Source organism: Phoenix dactylifera, chromosome 9 (assembly GCF_051530095.1).
Source record: "Phoenix dactylifera cultivar Ajwa chromosome 9, Ajwa_hap1_PhDact_Kaust_v1.1, whole genome shotgun sequence".
Taxonomy (NCBI): domain Eukaryota; kingdom Viridiplantae; phylum Streptophyta; class Magnoliopsida; order Arecales; family Arecaceae; genus Phoenix; species Phoenix dactylifera.
In genome coordinates, this window is record NC_143198.1 from 32,949,590 (window position 1) to 32,966,241 (window position 16,652).

Here is a 16,652-nt window from a genome sequence, read left to right on the forward strand (position 1 = left end):
ATCAATCCTCATAGTCAGAGCTCTGAGCATGGTCTCTAATCATTGCGAGGGATTAGAGGAAGATCTCGGCGGTGGAAACAACCGAAATCGAGAAAAACACGGATTCAGCCAGTCAAAATAGGGGATATAGATCTTCCCCCTTCTTGGCTAAAAATATGATGATCACCGGCTGGCATTGGAGCTCCTTACTATCCCGAAAGAAAGAGGAGAGATTCTGATTGCTCGTGGCGTACTCATGTCTGAGTGTAGGTTGTTTTGAGCCAAATAATATGCAAGAAACTCTCCTGAGTGCCACCCAACGCAGGCTTTGGGCATCATTGACTCTCTCGAGTCTTCTATCAACATTCTTTGTCCTGATTACCAGACACTTAGTTTGAAACCATTTAACTTCTTTTTCTCACATATATTCCTCTCCTCCCTTGACAATATAACTTATTACTGTCCCCCATCTCTGTTGTAAGTACGATTAATCTTCACTAAACCAAAAGCCAGGTGGCTCTTTTGCCTCCTTTTTACCAAAAAAAAAAAAAAATTAATTTGACACGAATCTTTTCATGTTCCGGCCATCCGGCCCCATTCGTTCAACCGTCGAAGTGCGACAATGGTTGGCTTGGTCCACAATAACTATAACCTCAGCGAGTCGACTAACGGCTTCAACCCGTTCTCATCGTTGGATCAAACAAGCCGGCTGCAATGCAAGTACTCTGCTCGATCGCCTTCTTTCCTGTATATAAGTCCACATGGTTCTACTACCTTTCCATTCATGTCCAAGCATCATCATCATCATCATGATCGCTTCATACGACCTTCTAGCCGGCAACGTACTAAAAATCGAGAGTCTCCTTGCCTTCTCTAGCTGTGCTTCTTTTCATACTTGGAGAATGAGTTCCTTAAGAGTGTATGCTTTGCTCTTCGCAACCTTCTTCTTCTCAGGGCTCATGCAACTTGCCCAAGGGGAGCCCACAGCAACTTCTCTAATTGTCGATGGCAAGGCGATCGATCTAGGGATAGCGTACGCGCTTATGCTCGCAGCCCTTCTCGTTACATATCTTGTTCACCAAGTCTTCATGAATGAACTGAAGATGGAAACAAGGACGCTATGGTCCTTTACGTACTTATAGCTGCTATGGAGAGAGCTCAAAATTGTATTAATTTGTAAACATTGTTGCATATGTATGATGCATTAATATCAAATAGTGAGCTCAGGTATTTATTTCCTCGATGTCAAGGTCAGAAATTTTCCATATTCATGTAGCTCAGTTGAATCAAAATGAATGGCTCTTACTTTTATTTTAAGTTTGATCCTTTCAAGATGGCTCTCTGTCTTACAAAATGGCCATCTTTAAGTGGAGAAAATAGGATTTTGGTCAGGAGAAATGTGATGACAATAACTAATGAGTCGCAAGCATACCCTTCCTTCCAATCAGAGTGTACGTAGAAAATTTAAAGAAGTGGAGAAATCCAAACCTCTGCTAGCTAGCGCTTGGCCGCAATCCTCTCCTCAAAGACGCCTGGCGCGCGGCGTTCGAATCCTTAACGGGGGGCCGCGTCCCTCTTCCACCGGGCCCTTATCCTCCCCCAGGCGACATCTTACCGCTCTCCTTCTTCCATGGCCGACCTTCCCTTCGCCTCCCTCGTCCACTTCCTTCTCTCCTCCCACTCCCGACCCTCACCGTCTTCCACCTTGCGGGCGGGAACCTCAACTTCTTCCACGCCTCCGGCGACGCCGTTGTTGACTGGGCCTCCAGCTCGTGTCGGATCTCGGACCCCAAAAGCTGCCTGCGGCAGCAGCGGTTGTGCAGGTAATGGGGTTCGCCGGCGGCAGGGTCTCCGTGGGGACAGGCGTAGCTCAATGCATTTGGGGGCCTAAGCCGAACTCATTGAAGGAGGCCTGCCCCTGCCGTTTTCTTCCAGCGACAATGGTTTACCCTGCAGATGAAGTTCAACGCCGATTACACTGATCAATAATGGTCTGATTCAACTATGGTCCTTAATTTTGCATTGGGATTCATAAAAGTGAAGGTCACTTAAATTTATCATTTTTATATAGTGATCATGAAACCATACCATGATTATTATATTAAATATAAAAATAAAAAATGGTAATATATTTTTGGTTTTAAATTTTCATATAACGATCAAGGTATCATTATATGTTGATTGATACCATTAGGAAATGAAATTTGATGAAAAATCTTTCTGCAATTCATTGACCATAATAAATTCTAAATTTCGTGCTTTCACACACTGTCCGCTAAATCATCCATGATCATATATGAAACTCATCCCTCAAGAAAAAAAAGAGAGATCATATATGAAACATAGAAATAAATTTTAATGATAGGTCCCTTTATTTTTTTATTTGTTATAATAATTTCATATTTTGGTATAAAATTTTGTGATCACTGTAGGAAACATGAAAAATAAGGAGTCTTTCTATTATTAGTTGATTGTACTGAAGCTCAATTTTCATCTTCTCATGTAATGATTATATAACCATTCTTTGATCACTACATTAAATATGGAGAACAAAATTTGATGACAAGGTATTATGTAGAGCATCAATTCTAGTAAATCTAAATTTCATGTTTTTATATAACAACCACTAAATCATGCAGTAGTTATTGAAGAAAAAATAAGTAAAATTCGATGATAGATCCATGTCTAGTTTATTTATTAATTAGGATACATAGAATTTAAAATTGGACTAAAAGGGAGGGCGTTTGCTTGGCCCATAGTAAGTATCTGCTATCCCTCTCCCGCACACGATCGAATTATGAGGCAAGTAGTATTTTTAGTTCAATGATCAAAGCCTGTTTTCATCACACAAAAAAAAAAAATCAAAACCCGTTGCAATATCTGACTAAAAGTCCACAAGCGACGCTGGTCAACTCAACAGGAGCTAATTTCTTGTAGAAAAGAAGCAATACGACGCAGTATTTCTAATGTTATTTGACCCAATCGACGGCTCTCCCATGTTCATTCACTGGACTTCGGCTAATTTCTTGTCGAGATATCCACCATCTCTATCACCGTGCGACACCCGCAGTAGGTGCGGTCCACAGTGCATTCCCAGTCAACTCGCATGTTCAAAAGCCTCCATTTCCTGGATCAAATATGGCGGCTTAAATGCTAATAATAATCCGATCGCCTTTTTCTCCATAAAAACCTACCAACCACCACCTCTCCACTCATCTCCAGCCATCATCGCTTCATATCTTCTCAGTACTTTCTTTCTTCGCTTCTAAATATCTAAATATTCTCATCTCGTTTCCCAGGTTTTCCCTCCCTTCATCACCTGGAGAATGAGGTCTGTGAGAGTGTCTTATCTGCTTCTCTTTGCTTTCTTCTTGTCAGGTCTAAAGCAGCTCACTCATGGGGAACCAACGGCACCTTCTCGGGTGGTTGATGGCAAGGCCATCGACCTGGGGATAGCTTATGTGCTCATGCTGGTAGCCCTTCTTGTTACCTACCTTGTTCACTGATCTTTTAATTAAGAATGTAAACGTAGAAAGAAAATTACGTGCAGAGAACTTAAAATGTGTTTGTAAGGGTTATATATTTTTTTCTTTGATGAGAATGGGACTAGGGAGGTAAAATAAGTGTTATTTCATACTATTGTTTGCCTGTGCCAAGCACGCGGCCAGCCAAGTTTGTAGTAACGCTGAAGTTATGGTAAAAGTCGAGTTGCTGCTTGAGGGTGGAGTTATGAGCCTGAGAGCCTGCCTTGTCATAGAAGAGATGTACAATTTATCGAATATATCTGAAAAAACTATTTCATCATTGTTATGCTTACAAAACTCTCCTATTTGTGTAGCTGAGCAACAATATGTTCTATTTTTTTTTTAAAAAAAAAAAATGGGGCCTCGTGTGGATGGTAAATCCTAAAAGTCAGGGAATGGACAATTGAATTCCAGATGCCTGAGTATGTGTTAGTAGCTACGCATTTGATCCCATGAAAGTGAAAAACGGACCCTCTCAAGATTCATGTAGGGTCTCATTTAACTCGGACTAATTGAGGAATGTTACGTATAGTGCGTGCAGCTTAATTTGGGTAGGTTACATGATCACAGCAAAGCCATGGAGTCTTTTTTTCTTTTTTTCCTTCTTCCTCTCCGTTTTTTGAGGCAAAAGAAGCTGCGGATATTTGGGTCGACGCGCCTGCTGTTTGGGAAGAAAGAACCAATCAACTACTACCGTGCCTTTTTCACGATACACATGTTAGCCATTCGAATTCTTGCATTATTTCGTCATATACGAATGACAGTAACCAGATCAAAAGGTTCGACTTAACCAGTAACCAGATCATTCAACAGTAATAGAATTTACTAGAAAAAGGTTTCTTAAAAGAAAAGCTCTTGCGACCGCTCACTTATTCGTCAGTTTTTCATGCAATGCAATATTGATGATTGGCGTGACACATCATGATTTGGTCTGCAATCCTTATGAATTGACGCGATCCCATCATATCATGTTGGCACAATGGATCGATGGGGCAACTAAGCAGTGCCCCATGGCATTACTTTTCATCAAATAATTGGAAATGCACACTTTTTTCGGAAAGGAAAATTTTTGATGCGAAATGAAGTGAGAAACTTTCCCTGATTTAGTGATCAAAAGAGCGTACAAAGAGTTACAAGTATGGAGAAGGAGATGAGTCAACAAAACAAAAACATTTAAACATAAAGTACGTTCATAATAAAGGATGTCATAAGTATAGTTTAAGAGTTATAGTGGTACAACGATGAGGACCTCATCCAAAATAGCTCCTCAGAATTATTATTTGAGTTGATTCCGTATAATTGTACCTCAAATCTATTCAACGAATAATAGATGTGGGTCTAAACACACACTCGCATGGGTCATTTCAAGTGGGTAACCAAAGAAGATAAGCTATCCCAAATCAATTTGTAGCCTTCCTCCTTTGTAGGTAGAACAGAAGTTCTCCCAAACCCAAAAAGAGTATAGGATCTTTTGCCGAGCGGTGAAATTGGAGTTTTTCTTCTTGAGTAGGATTCTACCATTTCTTTTTTGCCAAACATACCAAAAGAATGACATCATCAATAGCTGCCCTTCTAATTGATTGATGAACTCTCTTGCTCCTCCAAGAAGACCAAAATGAGAGAAAGTTGGCTGGCCAACCTCCTTAAGAAGGAAATTTGAAGTGCATGTAAGTTACATGTGTGATTAACGTTGCTTAAACAATTAAAATGCTCCAAGTTAAAGTCACAGTATGGTAAAAGCTACATATAGTTGCATACTAAAAGGTAAATAGTTACATAGTTGCATAATTTTGACGAGCACTTTAAAAGCATTATCCAAATCGTGGCACAAATTTAAGCTATTTGTAATTGTATTATAGCTTAATAGCTTTCACCCAACCTACTCAGCAACCTATCTTAACAAGAGGTTGCACTGTTGGCATTTAAGACCTAAGATTTGATGCTAGGATGATCGAGCTTGCCAACTCTAGCCAGTGGATTATGCTTACCACTTTATGTCATACTCCAATAATGATCGGAAAAAAATTGTTAGATGGATCAGATTCATTATGGATCGATCTATGATGAATTTAATTTCTTTATTTATTTTTTATGTATAATAATAATATAGGAAAACTCAGGCCGCTGCATGCTACTCGATAAGGGTAAGAAAGCCAGCCACGTGTCAGTTGTGTAATTTTCCTATATTAGCCCATTGTCTGCTCGAGAAGGCCACATGTTCGGACTCCTTTTGATGCGACCACTGAACTTAAAATATTATATATTATAAATTCAAATTACATGACTGCCACAAAGATTCCTCTTGTAGGAACTCGCTCTAATCTCTAAGAAGATTTACCGGCTTCAAAAGCTTACTACAATGAAGTTCATTTACACCTCAAGATTAGCCGGTAGATTTGCTGGATATCTATTCACCATAAAAAGAAAAAAAAAATCCTGGATGCCTTGTCCGATAAATATGATGCTCGTTTCATATATGGGGTCCGTCCGGTCATGTGTTGCCTGCCTCGCATACTTGCGCATCGGAAATTGGTGCTGATGGGCGTCATGTCAATCTATCTCACCTCGGGCGTTGCAAGCATCCTTCAAATGGAAAAAATTAGTAGTTTGATTGGATCCATGACGTACCAGTCCGACCAATCGAACGAAGATGCAATACATGTAACCGTATTTTTTTTCTTATTTTTATGTATAATAACAACATACGTTAGAATGAATTTATCGACGGTTCCTGCTCCAATTAATAATTTTTTTACAAATAGAAATTATTAGTAGGATCATATTTACCGGCTCGACGATGGTCCGGTCCAACTAGAAAGCAGCATGCTATGCTTTCCCCTTTTCCCTCCTTTTTCTTCTTGTTTGATGGAGAGATGTAGCAAGTTCTCTCTCTCATAGATCCCTTCTCCTGCAGCAAGGACTCCACAATTATAGCCACCGCCAGTATTACCACCTCTAATAAGATTTGGATATTTCAGCATGAGAAGCTGGAGACTGCCATGGACGGTTTCTCCCCCTCCCCTCTCCTCGACTTTGGCAGCCGCAACTCTATTTTCCTCGCCGTCCTCGACATTCGCCGCTTCCTCACTGACTGTCCTTCCACCTCCGATGTCGAAATTGCCCTCCTCTTCCGTAAGAAAATATAAAATATATATAAATCTATCTCATCTTATGAGTTTAAGTTTTTGGAATAAGTGGTAATTTTATTATGTTATCATATCAAGTAGAGATTCTGAGTTCGAACTCTGTTTCTATACTCTATAACCTCATTATTAAAAATAACAGCCATCTCATTATTAGATCGGGGAGGTTTGGCAATGCCGTGCAATTAAAAAACGAGCAAGGGTGCAGGATGTGGACCAAATCTCAAATTGGCGAGATCTCTCCGTTTGAAGATTGAACGGGAAAGGTCCAGTCTCCTCGTCATTTTGTCCATATTGCATGACGGCCTTGGTTAAATGAACCTATATAATACTATTTTAATTGTCGTTTAACACATGGACCGTTATGGGATCGCCTAGTTTGAACTTGAGTTAGACAGCGTATGAACTGCGTTTTAAAATATGGAATCTCATGGTGGAAAGTCACGAGCCTGGTGTTTGGAGAAAGTTCAGATTCCGCTGAATATTCGAAATTCAGAGGAAAAAAAAATCAAGAAATTCATTATAAGATCAAGAATATTACAAACAACTAAGAATTAATCAAGTAATGTATGATTATTAGATTCCATACACTTACTTATATTAAAAGAAGTATGGAAAGAGATAGGGATAATAGAAAAATAACGGAAAGAACAAGAAAAATAGCAACATCATATACAATCACTAAAGCATAATTTATTAATTTCTTTAGATCGGCCGTAGTTTAATTAATAAGTTGCAAGTATGTGAATAAATGAGTAATTCTACATGAAGTGTCGTATTTGAGAAATAATTTAAATATTATTTAACTAAGGTAAGAAAGAAGAGCAAACTAAAAGTTCAAAGATTTAAAGAATATCATGCATGGTTCCTGCAGTTTAAATTCACGAGAACAAGATCTATCTCTCATAACAAATTATGTCATACCAAGGACGGAACAGCATGTTAAAACTTAACATCCAATTCACTCCAATTTCAAGTTTTAAATACTTTTAGTGATGTACTTTAAAGATAGCCAGCCCTACCACTATCCACATACTTGGCAATCTTTCATCATAGTAAAAGCACATATGTCGCAACTTTGGACATCGATGCAACCTAGATCTAGTCTACATATCAGCAAGATAATCGATGTCACTATTATAGCTTCAATGTTAATTTTATGTAAATAATAGATTATGATCGACATCTATGATACTATTGTGAAGATATGTGCGGGCGTGTGTTTAGTCAAACACCGGTTATTCGCTAGGCATATCTTAGATACTTATATAGGATAAAAAAATCTAAATAATATCTTTCAACTAGTTTTTTTGGACGAGGTCCTGAATTATTACAACTACAATCAAAAAAAATTTGATTAGAGTGGGATAAATAAATATGATAAACTATGTAAATAAAAATACGCACAACCTATATACGCCAGGTTCAAACCAGGGGTCATACCTCTTAACCTAAGAAAAAAAGAAGAAAAAGGGGTCATACATACGGTAGTATTTAAAGGACCAAACCAATCCTCCTTCAGATTAAAAGTCTAGCCAAGCGAAGCCGCCGCTAGAGGCCATGCCGGCAGAGCAAAGGTCGGCTCATTTGAAGCCCCTGCTTCAGAGTCCAGAAGCCAACAACCGTTCAATTCATGTAACTTTCCAAACCTATATATATAAATCCATAGAAACCTACACATGCTTATCTAACCCCCAATTTAAACCTATGAAATTAATCCCCTACCGTCTAAACATATTTATAGCCCATTAATTAACACCATACCTCCCAAGATGGAGAACAGGACATACCTATAAGACATCCTCCCAGTTTTACCTTCCAAATATCTTCATTTCCCATGCCTCTTCTCCTTTCTCCTTCTCCCCCTATATATAAAAGAACCATCACCTGCCACTAAGCCATCTTTATTCTCTCCCCAGTGACCAACCCACAGAGAAGCAGCCAAAGAAGAGAAGAAAGATATGGGGAAGAAGGGCATTCACAAATCTTTCCAACTCTATTTCTCTAAGCTGAAGAAAGTCCCCACTCTCCACCTCCCAAGCCCCCCAAACCCCTCCAACGTCGCCACCAGCTGGCTCCTCTCCGCCTGCAAGCACCCCAGGACCCCGTCCTTCGCCGTCGATCGCGACCAACCTGAAGACGGCAGCGGCGGTGGCGCCCATGACCCCGCCGCCACCCTCTCCGACGTCGATCGCTTCCTCTACGAGAATTTTCACTCCCTGTACTACCGCGACGAAGACGACAAGCGTGAGTTCTCCTCCGAATCCCCAAGCTACGACACCGATCCGCCGGCGGGCATGATCCGGTCGTCGGAGCGGTTCTTTGTTTCCCCCGGTACGTCCAACTCCCTCCTCGACGAGGCCCGGCCGAGCGCGGCCACGTCATCGTCGTCATCATCCTCCCGGCAGTACGACGCCGGTCCGGCTGTCCCCGGCGACGGGGTGGCGGTGACGACCTTTTCCAAGGACCCCTACGACGATTTCCGGCGGTCCATGCAGGACATGGTGGACGCCCGCCACGTGGACCCCCACCAGGCGTTGGACTGGGACTTCATGGAGGAGCTCCTGTTCTGCTACCTGGAGCTCAACGACCGGAGCGTGCACAAGTACATCCTGAGGGCCTTCACAGATCTGACGGTCAGCTACCGGCGTAGGGTTCCGTCGAGCAGGGGGAGGAGGCAGGGGAAAGCCAAAGAAGGGGAGGAGGTGGTGCTGCCACGTCATTTTCCGGTGGCCGGCTGACGTGGACCATGTTGGTGGGTCCGATTGGGAGGTCTTGAACGGCGCCGCTGGAAGAGGTAACGCCGTATTTTCCGGTTGTAGATATATAATATCATCTATATACCAAGAGCCATTAGGGACATGGGAACGCAAGTTACGTGATGAGCACATGCAAATAATATTATAGCCATAATTTAATGGGGGAATTAACGGGAGTCGATGGTTTTCCTGAGGAATCAAGCCGTCAGAAACCGTGGATTGTCGTTGAATTTTCTGATCTAAAAAAACGAGGCAGATACTGCCTGCTTTGGATAGGATATCATGTTAAAATCACCATTTATTTTAAAAGCTTAAGCTGATAGAATGAAATAAATTTATTTATATATTTTATATTTTTATTATCATTTCTTCAACTTGCTCAACTTTGTAGCTCGGGAGCCCGTGAATAGACAACTAATTAGCTCTTACGCTTGCACATGATCCGTTAAGTAGATGTAGCAACTAGTGTATCGGCTATGGTATTGAATGGTGTTATTAAGGAAGCCATAGACCTATAAGTTATGGTATTTATTTTACTGTCGCACTAAGCAAGTCTATGCCTAATTGTCTAATTATTCAAGAGGTTCTTGAGATTTGCGGTCACATGCAATGCGGGGAGCAAATTCAACGTTCTGATATATATGTTATTTTCCCGTCTTGTGGTTGGACCATTGGATTTGGCGGATCAAGTTCTTTGGTGCGATCTGTTTCCAGGTAATATTATAAAGATTTTGGTTGGCCTGGCACCATAAATTAAAGGAGATCCGGTCCGAACAATATAACGATCCGTAGGACCGGGACTGGCACTCCACCGTGGAGCATATTACTACTGTGGTGACTCACGCTTTGACTATAAAAGCACCAAACAATAACGTGAGTGAGGTTCCTATTCTCCCCTGTTCATATTCTACAGTTCCCTCCGTGGAAATTTATTAAAGCAGGTTTGAAACAGAGCTCAATAGGCCTAGAAAGCATATGGCCAATTTGACAGCTGCTAAAAGATCCGTGACAAGGTTTTCTTTTTTTTTTTATTTTTTTCTTTTTTTTTTTGCAACAGTGGTTCACACACTACACGTATAAATGCAGTCAATAAAATCAGAAAATAGAACACTACGTAATGCCCCTAAAACAGACCCACTTCCAACCCAAACAAAACTATCGAAGTGGTGGGCCGCATAGAAGGCCACCCAGTCGGCCGTCCCATTGGCCTCTCTGAACACGTGTAAAGCCTGATGAGAATTGCATTCCTCCATCAACCGACGAATCTCATGGATCAACGGCCGGTCCTCAGCAGTGCGTCCCCGCCCCTGGATCTACTCAACCACTATGGCCGAATCGCCTTCAAGAATAATGTGGTCCGCATCCAGTGTTCACCTCGCATAGTAGATGCCCTCCCAAACTGTTTTAAACTCAGCACACACCACTAATGAGTCAAAAGTCCGCCAGCCTCCCGCCGCAACTAATCTGGAGTCGTGATCTCGGATGGCGAATCCTATGTTGCTGCATCTCCCCTCATCATTCACACTGCCGTGCCGTTGAAGTTTACCTCGAGAAAATCAGAAGGTGGGGGCACCTAAGAGACGAGTATTGTCCTGAATGTTGTGTGAGCAAAATAGGAGCCCCAGATGTCCCTAGCTAACTCAGGTGATGCCTCTATAACGTCGATGATCTCAGCCGCCTTCATAAGGGCTCTAGCCGCTATCACCCTCAGATGAGAGCTGACTCCCTCGAAGACTTGGGCATTCTTATCTAGCTAACACTGGTAGGCTAGATAGGCAGCACATGGCCCCCCTCCTCAAGCACAGATCTCCATGCCGAGGCCTTCAAGAATTGTAGAAACTCCTAGGTAGATAACCACCTCTGCCATTGATCCGGCTAGCCTGAAACATAGCACCATATCTGCCTGGCCTGCGGGTAGTCTATGAGGGTGCAGAAAATGGTCTCCTCCACCTCCGGGCAAATCACACAGGCTGCAAGAACCCTCACACCCCAATACAGTTCTAGTGGGCAAGCATCTCCAGGCCACCTTCCAAATGAATAAGACAATCCAAGGATAAATGCACAGCCTCCAGGTTCAGGCCTCAGATATTGGCAAGACTTGCATAAAACACGCTACCATTGAGAAGCCATTTCATTGATCGATGCAAGTTTCACCTACACATTACCAGTCCAGCAACAAGAATTCCATCTTAACAAGGGCACCTGCAAAGGAGATCCTAAAGGATGTCTATTACATAGTTGCACCACCGGATCTGATTGATCTCCAAGTGAATCAGTCCAATAAATAATAAACATATATATAGAATGACATAACGAAGTAGAGAGACAGAAATTGCTTCGCACTGTCGCACATGCTAAGCTAAATACAACTCTGTACTCCATAGGCCACAATTGATACCATAATAGCCCAAATGAAATTGTTTTGCAAGAAATTTCAATTTATCAGTTATTACGATAAAATAGCCCCTTATGCTCTATTAGTACATAGTTTGCTCGAGCGCGATCATTTAACATTCGTTATGATCTCTGTTTTCTCTTGTTTTTCCTCATCATTGAAACACAAAATCTTCAAAAGGGAAAAATATAGAACAAAATGAATAATCCAAGTAATTCGTATTATGCAATGAAGAGCTTAATCTCTGTCAAACACGCGGCATCGAACAAAATCAGTCATTAATTAAATGAGCGGTATCATTTTGTCCTAAATTCTAGAAATCAGGTATTACAGGTCTATACAAAAGCAATTAAAAAGGAGTGTTTTGATATTAGGTTGGAAAAAGGACTAGCACGGGAAAATCTACAATATCCCTTAATCCGAGTTGCATTGTGTCCAACCCTCCTTCTAATTGTATGGTTATATACTTGGATACCCCCACAGCATGGGGTAGTCATGGTTAACTTCGAGGGCTCAGTCAAAGCTAATTGTGGGCGTGGTGCAATTTATATGATCAGGGATCATCATGAACTTTGTAAGGTCGGGTTCTCGCGATCCAGGTAATACTTCTCCCCAGTTCTTCATCTCAATCAATTTTTTCATCTTTTCTTTTAGTCTACAGTTGGCACTGCTACATTGCTGTTATACATGGCATTTTAAGCTCTGTTTAGCTTAATTGGATGCCCATATCTCATGAGAATGCAAATAATTTCCCTTCTTTAAAAATTTATCCCTGAAAGATATAACATTTTCTTCTTTTAAATTTTACCATCTTATCTTTGGGTATTTATTATCTTCTTTATATGATGCATTTTCTCATGTTTTCTCCTGTTTCTCTCTCATTCTCTCTCTTAAAGTGCACCCATGCTGGGTACCGATTTATTTTTATTTCAAAACGGCTAAAACGAAAATAATTTCTTCTCCACATCTGTTCTTCGAGTAAGCTGCAGGATCTCTCTAATTTTACCACATATTCTAAAGTTGTATTACACTCGTAAATTCTAGTCATCCTAAACCTGAGAATTTTGGCTTCAATCCATATATGCGTATCCTAAAAACTAATTGTTGATTTATCAGAAAAAATCCATTGATACTAATTGTCGACTCCATTTGCGCCTGATGAGCTAAACCAGATTGATGTGCATCAGCATTAAGAGGCGATTTGAGCTAAACCTTCTCTGATTGTGAGAGCCTTGCAAGGGCTCTCCACAATGAGGCTAAAGAAGATGAGTCACACCCAAATAATGACATTAAAAAAAATGGCAGATACAAAATTAATTTACGACCAAAAAGAAAGGAAAAAAATACAGCATTATTGTCGGCCAGCTATATTTCCGAGTAATGTCGAGGAAAACCTGAAACGAGCGAAGAGATTTGTCTGTTCCACAAATGTAACAAAGGAGCATTTCATGAGAGATTTCTGTCCGGTGAAATCTCCCTCTTCTTGCATACAAACGACGAATGAGAGAAAAATGGGAGGCCCCACTGGGAAGAAAAGATGATAGCAGGACTAACGACTTCATCCAGCTTTGCAGTCTCTGCAATACCAGCATACAACTCGGCAATCCTTCTTGCCGCTCCAATCGAAGGAAAACACCTCCACTTTAGCTTCTTGGAAGAGGATAGCCGCAGAGCAACCATTTTCCCATTTAAATTTCTAAGCCATCGCCTTCCGGACCTCTCGGCCTCGTCGTGCTGGTGATCCAGCCTCCGATAGTGGCCTCCTGAGCATCCTGCAACAATATCCTGGAACCCCATCCGAAGGTGAACTCGGTATATAGAATGGATGGCAAACTGGAACGGCTTTATAGAAATGGAACTTGGAAGACGCAGCTAGTGATCAGAAGTGAGAGTCGAGTTGTGTGGGGCCAAGCACATGGAAGAATCCATTTGCAATACTGGATGGAATATTAGAGAGTTGGCAATCAGAAAGCATTGCATGCACCTTGATTCCTTTTACCACATGGCTACCATCCTTAGTTTACCCATTAAGACCGCCCATCCTGTCTACCTGCTGCTCCCTTGCTTCGAGTGATCAAGATGACATCTCGGCCAACATGATTCATATCATCTTTTGACGTATAGCCACAGGCAGATTCTTCCACTGTGTGCTCATAGTTTTGTTATTATTCTAGGCATGTGCAGTCACCCTTCACCATTTCACAAGGTGGGGAAGAACCAAAGAAATTGTGGTCAATGATATGTGGCAAGAAATTCCGTTGCATGAGACTTTGAACGTGATTGGCTGTCAACTTGTCATCGCATGCTGTGATATTGCATGCAAAAGGCCAAGGCATGAGCAAATAGCTTTACGTCTACTTCTTTGTTAACCTGATGATTGTGCAGGCGCTCATCCGTTAACTTCCTTGTACATCCCATGCATACCAGCCCCAAATCTACCCCCTTACAAAGAAAATAAAGAAAGGGCCCGACCGAGAGGTAGTTGCTAAAAAATAAATCAAATCCTAAATGAATTTCTTAAATTATCACTCTTGAAGTTATATTCGAATGTTGTATACCTCGTAAATCATACTTTCAAGGCCCAAATCAGGAGAGGACATATATATATATATATATATACATGCAGTCCCCGTATCATATAAGACAAATATAGCTAGCCACATGTAATTAGAGACTCTTATATAAGCTGCATAGCCTTCTAAGTTTTCTAAGATAAATATTTGGCTATTAATGAAATGAAGACATTCATTTATTTTTCTTTTGAGAGCAGAAAGAACTAATTCTCGCCTTTTCTCTAGACTTCACTCACTCTACAATTGGATGGTTGACTAAAACCCCTGATCCTTGCCAAAGTGATGAGAGGCGATACCACTCAAGTAAGCCGTCCAAGCTAGCGCTCGGTGATGATACTGAAGAAATACTTACAAGTTGACTTGTTTTCCTTCTCTCTCCGATTAAAATCTCCATGGCCATGTTATCAAATAGAGTTTTTTTTTTCTTATTTTTTTCAAAAGAAAGAGAGGGAGAGAGTTTGACCCCATTATAATCATGTATACTAAGCTCCTCATATTAGGATATGCACCATCCAAAATTTGAATCCAAAATCTCTAATTTCTAGGGCAGAAGGGTATATCCGCTAAAACAAATCTTAGATCATATCATACAGATGCTCTTATGTACTCGTTATCATTTATCCTATAATCAAGAAAACCGTAATATTTTCTATCGTGATTGCTGCACATAGAAACCTTAGATTGAATCTAGCCCACAATATTAATTTCTTCCTTAAACCATGCTATCACATGTTATCAGGAATTTGTTGATAAATGTATTTGTTGTTGTTTTTTTTTATACTAAGAAGTTCTAAAATGCACGCATGTTGGTTCTCATTATGGTAATATGTTATTAGATCGGTGATATTAAGAAGAAAGGAAGAATGAATGGAGCGACTTATCTCTATTAGGAGTTAGCACTTCAACCCAAGAAGAGAAAATGAAGAGGTCTTAGGGTATTCTTTAGATGCAAAAACAACTGCTTGAAAAACTCATTTCTCTAGAAAAATCTAATTTTAAACTTATTTGTTTCAAAAAAAAATCTAATTAGAAAGCTAATACAAATCTAAAAAAATTATAACCAGCTTTATAGAAAACTTTTCCATTTGTATGGAATCTTAATTTTTCTTTTGTTTTTTCATGCATTTCCTTGCAACCAAAAATATCTTAATTTTTTTAAAAAAAACAAGAGCTCAGCCGGCTGAGATTGGAGATGGAGAGAAGAGCATGAATATCTCATGCACCGAGATGGGACATCGAATAAAGAATACACGAAGGCATGACAAACGAACAATGAGTTCTATTTTGAAAGCTAAGAGAGTTAGCTGTAATGTTGATAAATTTCTAAAATCATTTCCAGCTGTCCCTATTAACAAGTTTGATCTTGTCTCGCATTATGCCGGCTAATACAAATTACTCCTTTTCAATTGTAAAAAATCACATATTAGTTTCATTTACTAGTTTGAAGTAGTCTTTGCACACACCGAGAGACTAATTCAAGTTGAACATAAAAACTATTGTAAATTACATCCTCGAGTCATAAAAATCACAAATTACTCTCATCTAGGAGATTAAACATTGAGCTAGTACCGACATGAGACGTGCAAGGTGAGTGAGTTACTTTTCATTTCTCATGCTAGTCTAAATGATCCGTCTCTGCTCCATGTTTGCCGTATCATGTTGTGTTTCAGCCCTATTATTCATTTTTTGTTTCCTAAAGCTTGTCGTTTCTCTTCTCCTAAGATTGTTGTCCATTGTTCTTTTGGTTAAAAATCTGTGTTTAGGTTGCAAATAGAATTGCAACAGAGAAGAAAAGTCTTCTTGCCATGCATATTAAAAAATGTGCCTGAATCTATTGCTATCTTCGTGCCTGTTAGTTGATTCTGATAACATTCCCAAACATTATCTCCTCACCTCTTAAATTCCCATAAGAGACATCAAGCCACATGCACAGAATTACATAATGGCTAGCCGTTAAGACAAACTCAATATGATTGCATGTTTATTTCGATGTTCATTCTGCATGTAAATTTTATACACACATCCTCCCATGAATTTTGCATTGATGCATTATCTTTGTAATACCCGGCCCTTTTAGTGAATTGGGCCCAGTCCATTTGATTGACCCGTTGGAAAGGGTTTGGACCAAAATAGGAAAAGAAAGAGTGCATGTGCTGTGCACGCGCAAAGAGGGAAGAGACTCCCGATGGAAGTCTTTTTCCTCTCAAGTTCATCGGACGGAATCCGACTCCGGGTTGGATTCTGATCGCGACTGAGGCTATTTAGAGCCCCTTCTCGAT

At 40.4% G+C, this 16,652-nt stretch overlaps 1 protein-coding gene across 1 annotated transcript; it reads left to right on the forward strand.

The window, feature by feature from the left end:
- The first annotated feature begins 8,329 nt into the window (after window positions 1-8,329).
- LOC103721618 (transcription repressor OFP14-like) lies at window positions 8,330-10,662 on the forward strand. Its single transcript, XM_008811891.5, has one exon. It carries the CDS (start codon window positions 8,608-8,610, stop codon window positions 9,385-9,387), a length of 780 nt encoding a protein of 259 aa, XP_008810113.3. The 5' UTR covers window positions 8,330-8,607; the 3' UTR covers window positions 9,388-10,662.
- Window positions 10,663-16,652: the final 5,990 nt, after the last annotated feature.

Excerpts from the sequence above, each read along its gene's own strand:
- LOC103721618 (XM_008811891.5), top strand. The coding sequence starts at position 8,608 with ATGGGGAAGAAGGGCATTCACAAATCTTTCCAACTCTATTTCTCTAAG.